General features: G+C 31.6%; 1 protein-coding gene across 2 annotated transcripts; it reads left to right on the top strand.

Moving 5' to 3' along the window:
• Positions 1-454: 454 nt before the first annotated feature.
• LOC111285371 (mitochondrial outer membrane protein porin 4-like) lies at positions 455-9,238 on the top strand. Of its 2 annotated transcripts, none has more exons than XM_022874792.2 (7): positions 455-636; positions 1,533-1,604; positions 2,287-2,354; positions 3,337-3,447; positions 3,617-3,703; positions 4,183-4,391; positions 8,652-9,238. In XM_022874792.2, exons 2-7 carry the CDS (start codon positions 1,559-1,561, stop codon positions 8,965-8,967), a joined length of 837 nt encoding a protein of 278 aa, XP_022730527.1. In that variant the 5' UTR covers positions 455-636; positions 1,533-1,558; the 3' UTR covers positions 8,968-9,238. The 2 variants fall into 2 exon arrangements, with proteins under 2 accessions (XP_022730527.1, XP_022730528.1); XM_022874793.2 differs by having other exon boundaries at positions 458-636; positions 8,667-9,238.
• Positions 9,239-13,150: the final 3,912 nt, after the last annotated feature.

Here is a 13,150-nt window from a genome sequence, read left to right as displayed (position 1 = left end):
ACACTTATGTAATAAATTTATTTATGTATTTATATATGTTGTAATATAATATATATATATATATATATATTAGATTATGAGCGCAAATAAATTTTTATTAAAATCACAATTAAAACTACTTTAAAACGTGGATGTGACGCAAACTTTGTGGCGATCGACGAGTCTAGCGGCCACTTCGTACAGAACTAGAGATTCTAACGAGCCAGCTAGAATCGAAAGGAATCCTGGCCACCGATTCCAGGACACCAACGTCATTTAAATTTCATCCCGTGTCACTCTCGTCATTTCGTAATCTAAATCACTGACATCTTCACTCTCAGTCTCACAAAACTGTGATAATGCACATATCACAGACCAATAAAATATTAACATTACAATCCCCAACGAACTTTGACAACAAAAATCACCAATCAAATAAAAGATTCAACACTTTAAGAAATGACCCAAAACCCTTGACGTCTACTAATTAGGCTGCCCGCTCTGACCTTCGGCCTTCAAAATTTTTCAATACACAAATCTGTTTTCTTTGAAGAAAAACGTAGCTTTCCCCTGAAGTGGTGACGAATCAGCCGCTGTAGGGTTTTGTCGCCGATCGTCTCCGCTCTTCTCTTCTCGTCTCGTCCCACAGTCTTTCTTGTAAGCTTTTTATCCCTTATTGATTTTTAAAAGTCATTGTTTTGGTGATTAGATTACTCAAGTTTTGAAGTGAACCTAGATGAGATTGTTTTTGAAATCTTATTTGATTAAGATATCACTTTCCCTATAGCTAATTTGATTCATATGCCGAAGTGTTCTGTCAGCCATAATCTCTTCATTTTGGACTTTTCGTTTTATTGCTTCCTTTGTTCATTTCTTTTGCCTGCATTTCGAACGTGAAGATGCTTGTAAAGCTTTCTGTTATTTTTTTTAAATGCTTAGTGGTGGATGAGGATGCTGGCATTGATTTAGTTACTGTTGCTTGTTGCTTGTTGCTTGTTGCTTGTTGCTCTGTTACCTTTTTTCCCTTGGGATAAAATTGCAAATTATGTGATTGGATACAACGAAAAGTATATTGTGGAAGAATAAATTAAAAATCTACTATATACTTTTGCAGAAGAAAGTACACATTTCACTATTTTAAATGATAGTTATATTAGAATTAGATGTTATTTTTTTTTTCCTTTTTAATCAATTACTATAATTTTACTTTCTAGCAACTTTTTGAAAGTAAAATGCAAGTAGCAAAGTAACAACCAACGGGGCTTTATCACCCTTCTTGCAAAGAAGCTGAAATTTTATCTCCTCCATTTGCATGCTGCTTTTGACACTTGCTTTCTCTTAGCAAAAAGTTAAAATAACATTTGTACACAAAAGCAAAAAAAATACTTTTCAAGACTTGATTAGTAAAGTTTGACTTTCATGGATAACAGAAATGTTTGATTTTTGTTAACACTACATGTTCGAACTAGAGAAAGTACCCCCATTTTTGTTTTTGTATTAAATAGAAGTTTTCTGATGATGAAATTATGATGTTATTTTGGTGGTATTTCCAGGTTGTCGCTGATTATCCTTTATCAAGATGGCTGGACCAGCTCCATTTGTAGATATGGGCAAAAAAGCCAAAGGTATTCGTTGCACATGTCTTCTTTATTCTTATTCTTGTCCAGATTGTATTTTTAGATATTGTCTGATATGCCTGCACTTTTGATAATCATTCTTTTACTAGAAATGACTTGTTAAGTTCATTGTTCAGTCAAACTGGTTCATGTGTAATTAAGTTCGCAAGCAGCTTATTTGGAGGCATGGAAATGGATGGGATAGAGGAATTGAGGAGATTAATGCAGTTATTTTTTGCCAAACACTTATAGTCCGTTCAGTGATTCCCGCCAGTCGTTTGCCAATGGCATCTTGTCCCTCACTTGGGCTTCAGTGCAGGGTGAATGACTCCCCACTGTACTGGGGGGAATCACCGAACGGAACCTTAATAAACCAAAAAAGGCCTTATATATGTGATAGATAGCCAAAACAATTGATTACTAATTTACTAGTACACTGTGAGGATTAACAAGTGCCCCATATGCTCAATAAGATAAACTTATCTAACAGATCATCTCTACTTTCTATCTTAATGATGTAATGAATTGTCTTTTCTAGTCTTAAACTGTCAGGGACTTTTCATGCTATTTGTAACTTCTGGTGAATACCAATTCTTGTTGCAGTTGTTCGTTTGTCCTTTCATATATTTGAAACCTGCTGTCCTTTGCTTTTACCTATAGATTCTAATCATTTATAAATGTGTTTATGCAGACCTCTTGACAAAAGATTACAACTTTGACCAGAAGTTTACTCTTTCAATGCTGAGCTCCACTGGAATGGTAGTGTTTCCTCAATAAAAAAAGTTGACCCCTTTTATTGAGCTGCTTTATTGATTTAATTTTTATTTTTTGGCCAGAGCTTGATTGATCTACTTTAAAACTTAAATCTTTTTCTTTGCCAGGATATGTGCCATTGATGTTATGGTCAAGAATATATAGTTAGTTTGTTTAGCTTAGATACTCCATTTTAGTTCTTGTAAAACATACTGTTCTTTATATTACATTGTAAAACATACTGTTCTTTATATTACATAAACTATGTTGCTCTGACTCTTCATTTCTCCTGAAGTAATTGTGTCTAGCAAATATTTAATGATAGAGGTATGGTTATGTGCCTCCAAATATAGGAAAAAACTGTAGAAAAAAATTAAAAGTATCCATGTCGAGCACATATCCTTATTAAACACTCATTCCTGAGTCCAAGTAACATAGTACTATATAACTATTTCATCTATTAATTTATCTGTCTTTTTGTTTCTTGCTATGTTAAAGTAATTATCATATTTTTGGAAGCAGTTCCTCAAAGGTTGGTCTAAAATGATTCGAGTTTACCGAACTTATGCTGCATGGTCTGGAAGTTAGAACTATGATAGTTTGGATGCTAAGGAAATTAGAGAAACCAGCAGCAGGAAGATCAAGATTGTGAAGCATAGAATAAAAAGAAACTGAAGAACAAGGGAGTTCTAAGAAAGAACAGAACACTTGGTATCTATGCCTCAAGAAACCAAATACCTAATAATTATGAATAATCTAAAGAACTTGGAGATTGCAAAAAGTCTTTACTTTCAAGGCTTTGATATCTTATTCACTTTTACCATCAACAGGTTCTAACATTGTAACTGTTCTACTGATAAATTCCTTAAAACAAAAAAGAAAACCAAACAAAACAGTCTTGATTGTTTTGTTATTTTAAAAGACTAATTTAAATGTCCACCAACTTGATTGTTATGTCAGCTGATGTCAATTTAAAAATGTTTTGCAGGGACTTACAGCCACAGGGCTCAAGAAAGACCAAATATTTTTTGGAGACATAAATACCGTTTACAAGTGTGGAAATACTACAGTGGATGTGAAAGTTGATACCTATTCTAATGTATGGAAGATTTGTTAATTTTAAGACTATTATCTGTGGCTTTTCTATGTATCGGTTCAGTTTAATGTATCGCCTGTTTGTATTTGAAGGAGGGTGTTAAATCTTTATTGTGTAATCTCAATAGCTTTGCCCTTTTTCATCTTCCTTTTTTTATTTATTTTTTCTGCAGGTGTCTACAAAAGTGACTGTGAATGATGTCTGGCCATGTTCCAAAGCTGCTTTAAGTTTCAGAATACCTGATCATAAATCTGGCAAGGTCAGTGCATCAATGTTAACAGTATATGGAAAACGACAGTGTTAATAACACATAGCTAAAGTATTGCACTGTGTTCTAGATGAACTTTTCTTTTTCTTTTTTTTTCTGTTAAATTTGCTGAGCATACACTTTTCATGCAGTGGGGATTGTGATTACGCTTACTGTCAGCCATTCCAATTCTCTTACTAGTTAATACATATTTACCAAGGTTGTAGTTGAGATAAATTGTTTTATTATGGCTTCTTTTCATGTATGTTACATAATTCTGCTTTCTGAGTGTCATTTTATCTGGAAAGAAGAAAATTTATGAAAGCAAATAGTTTGTTGGAGCTTTACTTTTATGTGGACCTGCCTGATGGGTTTATATCAACTAAATTTACCTGTTAATGGCAGCAAACTAGCAATTTCTTGAAGTATTGTAATATAATCTTATGTTTGAGAAACTGGATTGCTTACGCTTTCTATGCATCATATCTCAGCTGGATGTTCAATATCTTCATCCTCATGCCGCCATTGATTCTAGCATTGGCCTGAATCCAACTCCACTTTTAGAGCTTTCAGCAACAATTGGAACCAAGGAACTTTCTTTAGGTGGTGAAGTTGGATTTGATACAGCTTCTGCTTCCTGTACTAAGTACTCTGCTGGGATTGGCTTGAACAAGCCTGACTTCTCTGTTGCACTTTTGCTGTAAGTGCTTCTATACCATCTATCTAAGGAGATATTTATTATATTTATCTTGTGTGTACATGTGGCTGTGTCTTTGCTTTTTCTTATGCCTACATTTGAGTTGACAAGTGATACATCATTAGCAGTTACTTTATAACATCTTGTTAGAATTTTACAAGAGCAAAAATTGGAGTAAGAAGATCTGAAATGTGGATTGCATGGAACCTGCTCATATATGCCTCAAAGGGCATATACCTGTTGAGGAGATCAAACTAAGGTTGTACTCTCATATACCTTTAAACAAAATTAACTAATTCAACACTTGATGTTATATCAAAGAAAAAAAAAAAAAACTGACTAATCAAAAGGGAAAAACCAAGAAAATCTGGTGTATGCTTTTCACAAAATTCAAATTGAAGCAAAGAAATGGATAGGATGCTAAGCAATATTCCAATTGATAATACTAACTTATTGTAACTTATTTATACACCTTTTGAAACCCATTTGTGACTGCAATTCTCCATTATTTGAGGGAGTCACTGGCTTGATGTTTCTATCTTAGGACTTACGTGCCCAAGCACTTTGACTATAGGCAGAAAAGCTTGGTCAATTGCAGCTGGTTCAACAAAAAAACCACTTTTATCTACCCTTTTCCCCATTCTAACATATTGCTTTAAATTGCATGAGTGATGTCCATGGTATTTTCCAGTATAACATCTTTTGTCTTAGTCAATGTAGTTTTAGTTTTGTGCCAAATTGGTTTAAATCTTAACAGGGATATAAAAATTGTAGTGGCAAAAAAATTAATTTTTACTTTTGATCAAAGTAGGGAGTTGTCAGTGAAATGCCTCCTTTTGGGTGTCATGGAAAAATATTAAAAGGGGAAAAAAAACAAAGAAGACATTCTATATACTTGTGGAGGAAGGTGATCTTTGTGCACTCCTATAAAAAGGCTTCTCTCTCTCTCTCTCTCTCTCTCTAACCAATTGATTATTACCTAAATAGTGATTATTCTTTTGTTCAAATAAATTGTTTGTTCTTTTCAATGTACCAAGGATAAGATAGGTATGATGAGTAGTGGAAATATTTGTAAGAGTATACCTTTAAGTGTTAATTATCATCTCTTAAGAAAGTCCTACAGCATAATTTATGAGCGGATACAGTAACACCCACTTTTGAGCATCCTAATACAGTTAGACTATTGTCTATGGAGGTGTGCAGTATAAATGAATGCAAGGTGCTGAGTATGTCTAAATTATGATTGTCATGCTGTAACTATAGGCCATTGTAGTAGGCTTGGAAGATTGTGATTAAGCTTTCAAGACAATGTTTTGAATGACATTGAAATACTATAGTGGACCTTAAAGTGAATTTTGTGTAGTTTTATTAAGAAAAATGGAGTTTTTCCTTTTCTCTATGGTTCACAGAATAGCCCTATGCTTCCTTTCCCTGCCTTTCTTGGGAGTACACTAATAGACAAGTGAAATCTCTGTTATTTTCTGGTAAATTGCATGATATGTCTGGTTTGATGTTGTGTCACTTACTGATTGTGAGAAAAAACAGGCTCGTGCTCTTTCCTCTTCTCCAAATTTTAGGAATAACAAGAATCAAACCATGCAAATTTAGTATCCCCACTCAATCAAATGCTTGATAGTCAACTCCCAATATCCTGTTGCATTTTTGTTTGTTCATAATTACCTCAGAATTTGAGTTGAACCCTACTAATAATAGCTTTTATTTTCCACTCTATCATGGTGCATTTAATAGAACTGCAGCTGGAAGAACACGTGGTTGATGTGCTACTCCCAGATTTAGTTTAAAATTGCCAAAAATTGGTTAATTTATTTGAGGCTTCGGGGATTACAAATTTTAGGCATAGGTAGAAAAGGTAACAGGTTTGATAATTGATTTGGAGTGGAAAAGATCAATCTTGATGAAAATTGAGTGGCTGACGCTAGAAAATTTATACTTGGGAGTGCTAGACAGTCAGAACTAATATCCTCCTATCCATAGATGATATTCAAGCCTCTATAAAGGTTTCGAGTATGCCTCAAATACTTTTTAATTAACTGGTAGTGATTTGATTTTTAATAAAGTCATGTGGTTCTCTAAACTTCAATTTGTACCGTCTCTACAAACCATGTAAGAGATCCAGTACTTCCACCATTTTGGTCATTAGATGAGAGTGACAGAGAGTTAATTTGTCTGTCACATAAAATTTTGTTTTGGGCTGAATCAGCAATGGCCCAATCTGTCTCAATTTCGGCCCACTCTTTTCTATTTTTGGCCTTCAGAAGCCTGAATGCCTTTACTTGCACTCCCCCACCATCCCTACGAACTGACATTTGCTGCATTTTGGTTGAAGATATAACAAACTTGGATGAAATTAAAATGTAGTTGAGTCTGTTAGGTAATACACCTCTAATGGTCAATGTGAAACTTTTGAAACAAGGAATTACAATAAATTGATCAATATGTTTGTATTTAGCATGCGTGTTTTTAGCTTAGAATGTGTGACTTGTATATATTTGGGAGACAAAAGGAGTGGTTCTACTTCTAGGGTGTAGAGAGAGAGAGGGGGAAAGAGAGTGTCGAACAGTAAGAATTAAAGACAGAGGGAGCAGGGAGTTAAGGGGCTGCTGAAGTTAGGGACATTGTGATTAGTAAGTGAAGAAAGAAAAAGGGTAAATCCTATTTCCACTCATGTTTGCAAATGTCAATTATCATATGAGGCATGTATGAACCACATGTAAGTAATTGGGACTGATTTACTTTGAAGGGGCATTTAGTTTACGAATTCTTAGATTTTGAGAAAAAAGAAGTGATTTTGGGAGAAAGTAAGTATTGGGTGGGGGTGGAATGTGTAAGTCCTGAGTTTTGTTAACATAGGGAATGTAAGATTTTTGTGTTTGGCTTAGAAGAATATAAGATTATCGAATAAAGTCTTTTACTATATTGTCCTTAATGACATGTGAATAACACGCAACATTCATCAACATTCATAATATTTGACAGGCGAATAACATGTTTTTGTTGAAACTAAAAAATTTTAAAAAATAATTTTTTTTATATTTTTCAACAAAAGCTGTATCTTTTATTTTAAAAACATTGTTTTTATTAAATTCTAAAAATATTTTTTTTCATATTTTCAACAAAAATTGTGTTTTTTATCTTAGAAATGTTTTTTTTTTTAATTCTGAAAAATAATTCTTTTCATATTTTAAACAAAAATTGCACCTTTTTATCTTACAAACATCATTTTAATTGAATTCTAAAAAATAATTGTTTCATATTTTCAACAAAATTTGCATTTTTAATTATAACTTTTATTAGGGATTTTAATGGCATAGTGTCTTTGTTTAAAATATAAAAAAGACTATTTTTTTCCATAAAAATGTAGTGTTTTGTTAATAAAGACTATTTTTTTATCTAAAAAATGTAGTATTTGTTAAAATTATGAAAATTGAAAAATAAATTTTCTCATAATATATCAACAAGCAAAATATAATTTTTTTCATAGTATATTTTCAACAAAAATCACATTTTAATCTTAAAAACATGATCTTTGTTGAAAATATTACAAATATCAGGGTTTTAATCTAAAAAATGTGATCTCTATTGAAACATATTAAGAAAAAATTATTTTCATAATTTTTTTATAAAAAATTAATACGTTTATAAGGTAAATAACATTGTCTATACAATCCAAAAATGCAATTGAAGACAAATGGGAAAAAAAATTCTCTCTAGAATCTAAAAAAACCGTACAAAGTGAAGGGTTTTTTTTATTCCTCTACTTTCCCCCTTTTTGATAATGTTGGAAATCTTAGAAAACCTCAGAAATCATATTCTATGAACTAAACTGAGGAATTAAATTACGAAAAATAAAATTCCTACCATAAATCTTACTCTCTCAAATCAAATGCCCTTAAGGAAGAAGTATGCATGGAAATAGGGTTGCCCAAAGAATAAAGAGGGGAAAAGAGGAATAGAAGAATGTAAATAGGGAAAGAAAAGAAAAGAATAGCCTGCTACTCATTGGCATTGACTTGGATGCTATGTCGCTGCCACATCAGCTTTTTGTTTCTCTTTGTAATATCAGAATGACAGCAGTTCTTGCTGAGAGAGAAGTTCAGTGACCTAATATGTATAAATTGAAGCTTAATGATCCAATTGAAACTTTATTTAGAAAATTAGTGACTATCCCTATTCCCCTTTTATTGTTGTTTTACTTGCTTTCCCTCTGCCATCATGTTCTTCCCTTAAAATTTTGAATGCAAGTGTTTCTGTATTTAGGACTGATAAAGGACAGGCACTGAAGGCATCTTATATCCATTCTGTTAACGCCTTCACTTCTGTTGCTGCTGAGATGACACATAGATTTTCCACCTATGAAAACAATTTCTCTATTGGAAGTTTCCATGCTGTGGATCCTTTTACAGTGGTAAAAACGCGGTTCTCTGACAATGGGAAGGTTGCAATGCTATGCCAACGTGAATGGAGACCCAAATCACTCATAACCTTTTCAGCGGAGTATGATTCAAAGGCCATCAATGCATCCCCTAAGATGGGGTTTGCCCTTGCACTCAAGCCTTGACCAGGCAGATCTGTTTATTCTCATTCAGCAGTTTGAATTTCATATTTTAAATTTTGATGTATTTTTTCCCGAACCCACGGGAGAGTTGTTCTTCACCCAGATTATTATGTTGAAAATTTAAAAAAAAAAAAAAATCAGTTGATGAGCTGATGAATGTTTTTTACCAAAACGTTGGTGGGGAAATTGAACCCAATTTTGAAGAATTTTGTAATGATGACACCACAGCACTTTTTTTATGCTGAATGTTTCATGCCAGTGTTATTTTCTGAAATTTCTTATAATGATTTCCTAGATCTTTGGCATTTCTTCAACAATGCCTTTGCCTCTCGAAGTTCAGGGACGATTTTGCTAAAGCTTTGAAGTTTCTTCCTGGAATTATAATGGTTTAATTTCCAATCTCAATCTCTTTATGAAGTGCTGTGGGTACTAAACATTAGAAAGCAACAGGAAGGACGAACACGACAGGAGGAAGTTTGACAATAGTGATTTACTCCTTTATCCATACAATGTTTCAATTTAAAATTTTCCATCCTTTTTATAAAGTTGTAGGTGTAGGTGGATAAACTTTTTCTGGAATTAAACGATAATTTGATTATCTGTATCATATTTAATTATATTAAATGTGTTAAATATAAAAATTTTCTGTGTCATAATATCTATGAATAAATTTGAATATAAAATATGTTTTTCAATTCTTTCAAATACATATATATATATATATATTTATTAAAATTTTAATCTATATGATTTTTGTCTCCAAAATTCTTTATCTAAATAAACTTATTTCGCTTTTGACGATAGCAATGTGCCTTAGTCAGCCGGTAGGTTTTGACAAGAGCAATGTGACGTAAAATGTTTTTCTTATGTCATTGAAAATAGAAATTGGTGGCCTCTTTTATTAATTTTCTTTGATACTAATTTGAGCATAAATACTCAATAAAATCTTCACATGTTTATAAGCTGTAAGAACAAAATTGTTTTAAGCGAAACTCTTTATTTGCGGCAATTACCACAGTAGTGAGAGGTTTAATTTGACGAGCAATTGACCTTTCTCATTATTGTGAATGTAATCAGAAAATAACGCCCCTCGTTTTAATATGACAAGGTGGCCTAGTGGGTTCTTTTTTCAATTTATAGTTTAGGTTGCATTTCTTTTATAACTGGAGTGTGTTCTATTATAAAAGGTCAATTGGCCAAGCAACCATCTTAATAATTTTTTTTTTTTGTAAAAAAAAGTATTAATTATATGCAAATTAAAGGAAGAATGGCTCTATCATTTCATCCTTTAAATAAAAAAATTAGTATTTTTTTTTAGTTAAAGAAAGGTTTATAAGAGAAGATGAAACAAAAAAAAGAACATGAATAATGAAGAAAATACTTTTGTATTTTTGTCTGAAACAAACACTTAAAAATATTTTTCTCTAAAGTGATCTAAATACTGAAAAATTATTTCTTTCATTATAACACAAATGACATATAAAGGCATAGATTAGTCTAAAAAACTCAATTATTTGTTATAGACATCAAATTTGTCTAAGATTTTAATTGGGTCTCGATTTAGAAGCATCGGGTTTATTGAATTCTTAAGCCGAAGCTTGATTTCGATTCAATCAAGCTCGGGGTCCAATTTCATTTTTTAGGCCTAAGCTTAGCCTTTTATTTTTACTTTTATTATATTTTTAATTTTAAAATACATTAATATTAAGTAATTATATTAATAATAGTATAATACAAAAACAAAAAAAACAAACAAACAAACAAACAAAGGCTAAAAAACAAAAAAGGAAAAAACAAAAAGGCCACCCCCTATCCATCCCTTGCACCTAAAGCCTTATGCATTTCACTGCCTCCTAAACCCCTTGAGACTTGTGCACCATGCCCTAAACAATCACCTACCCATACCTTGCACCACCCCAGAGCCCCTGAACCTCCATTGTAGTGCCACTAGCCTACCCAAAGCCCTATAGCACCTACCCTCAACACCCTAACCCTAATCCACCAACCCTTCTATTTAACAGCTAAACTTATACCCTATATACCACTTACCCAGGCATAGGGCCGCGATTGGAGCTCTATAAATAGATAGAGCTCTATGGTTGCAAACTAGAAAGAGAAAACCCAAAGAGAGGCCTTGTCAAACCAAAAACCCATCGTAAAAAAAAAAAAAAAAAACCACTGCCAAAACATCAAAAAAAAAAAAATCAAAAACCAAGCCATGAAAAATTAAACAATCCCCTGGAAATGGGGAGCCTAGTGCATCAAGAAAAATACAAAAACATAAAAAAAAAATAAGCCAAAAAGTTTTTTTTTTTTTAAAAAAAGGTTTGATTGAAACTTTAAAAGGTCAATCTAAGTCATTTGAGACTCTTTTTGGTGAAAGGGAGACTATATCTGAAAAAAGGGAGGTGAGAGGAGTTTATGGGTAAGTTTTAGATTTTTTCGGCTATCGGCACAGTGGTCAATGATCATCGACGATGAGTAACACGGTGGTCGTTGCGGTGGATAGCTAGTGACTCTTGGGTTTGTTGGGAGAGAGGGCAGAGAGTTTTCTACAAGCTTTTTTTTTGTGAAGAAAGGTTGAAATGAACTGAAAAAAAATTGGGTTTATATATAAACTGTCTAAAGCCAAAACAATATCGTTTGGGGAAAGGCTAAAATGACACCATTTTTAGGCCTGAGGATCCGTGCGTGATTCAACGACCCGACTCCCACTCAACCTTGATTGATCCAGTTGAACTGGTATCAAAACACCAAAAACCCAATCTGAACTGACAAGACCAGCTTGTTGATCAAATCATTAACTGGTCCGGTTCAAATAAAAAAAAAATTTTGAATTATTTTTATTATTTTAAATTTTACTATTAATATTTATACATGTTAAAATGTTAAAATGTGTTAAAATAAACTTTGTTGTTTTTAATAAAAAATGAAAAAAAATATAAATCACACTAAATAATGAAAAACAAAGTCTAATTTTTTTTCTTTTCTTTTTTTTCCTACTAAAACTCAAAATGAACTTTATGAAATAATATAATCATAATAAAAATAATAACCAAGGATTAAAATACTAATACTAAAAAAGACACAATTTTTATTTTTAAATTTTGATTTTTTTACAAGAAAAATAATAAAAAATAAAAAATGTAGGAAAAAAAGTTTTATCTGAAATGAGATTTAAAGGTACTCTGAGTAGTGATACCTAAGAAATTTTTAGGTGAGAAGATTTTTTTTAAATATTACCAGCATATTGGAGTATTTATAAAAAGTTTTCAGTACAATAAAAATTTTTCTTTTCTTTGCTATAAAATTGATAATAAAATAGTAAAGAATGAGGAAGAAGGAAATTTTATCCGATAATGAAATTTTAAAGTATTTCGAGTAGTGATGCTCTACAAAATCCGTAGGTTAGAAGTTTTTTTTTTAAATATTACTAATGTATTGGAGTATTTATAGAAAATCTTCAATATAATAAAATTTTCTTTTTTCTTCAAAAAAATAAATAAAATTTCTAAAGAAGAAAATAAATTGTGTGCATTAACATATTATCATTTGCATTGCATGCACGATATAGTTTTTTACAAAAAATAAATCCGAAACTCCAAGGATGAGATTATAAGATATTCCAAGAAGTGATACCTAAAAAATCTCTATGTGAGAAAAAGTTCTTTTAATGTTACTAACATACTGGAACATTTTAAGAATTATTTCAATGAAAATGTTTCAATTTATTTTTCTTAAATAAAATGGAATAACAAAAGAAAATGAATAATAAAAAGATAATAAAAAATAAACAAAATTTCAATAAACAAAAGAAGTCAAAAAATTTATTTTTCAAACACCGAAACTAAGACTTCTTTTGACAAAATCAAAAGATACCATGTATTTAATTGGTACCATTTTAAACAGGTGTTGTGGAGGTACTTATCTTTCTCCACATGTAACTAACTCTTAAACCCAAATTATTTCACAGACCCTAAAATTATCTTTTTAATAAATTTTAATTAATTTTAAAATTTTATTAAAATGATATGTTTTAATAGTTGGTCAATCGCACCTAGCCAAAAAATATTGATGGTGACCCTATATTTTGTTTTTTCATTTCATTTCCAAATTTGTCAGGCAGCTCCAAAATCGCTATGATAATTTGGTGACTCTACTAAGGAAGCTATTTTTCGATAGTCAA

Source organism: Durio zibethinus, chromosome 6 (genome assembly GCF_047325235.1).
Source record: "Durio zibethinus cultivar Kanyao isolate XHJ-2024 chromosome 6, ASM4732523v1, whole genome shotgun sequence".
NCBI lineage: Eukaryota > Viridiplantae > Streptophyta > Magnoliopsida > Malvales > Malvaceae > Durio > Durio zibethinus.
The sequence above is the reverse complement of the archived record's forward strand: the minus strand, read 5'-3'. Positions and strand labels throughout refer to the sequence as shown.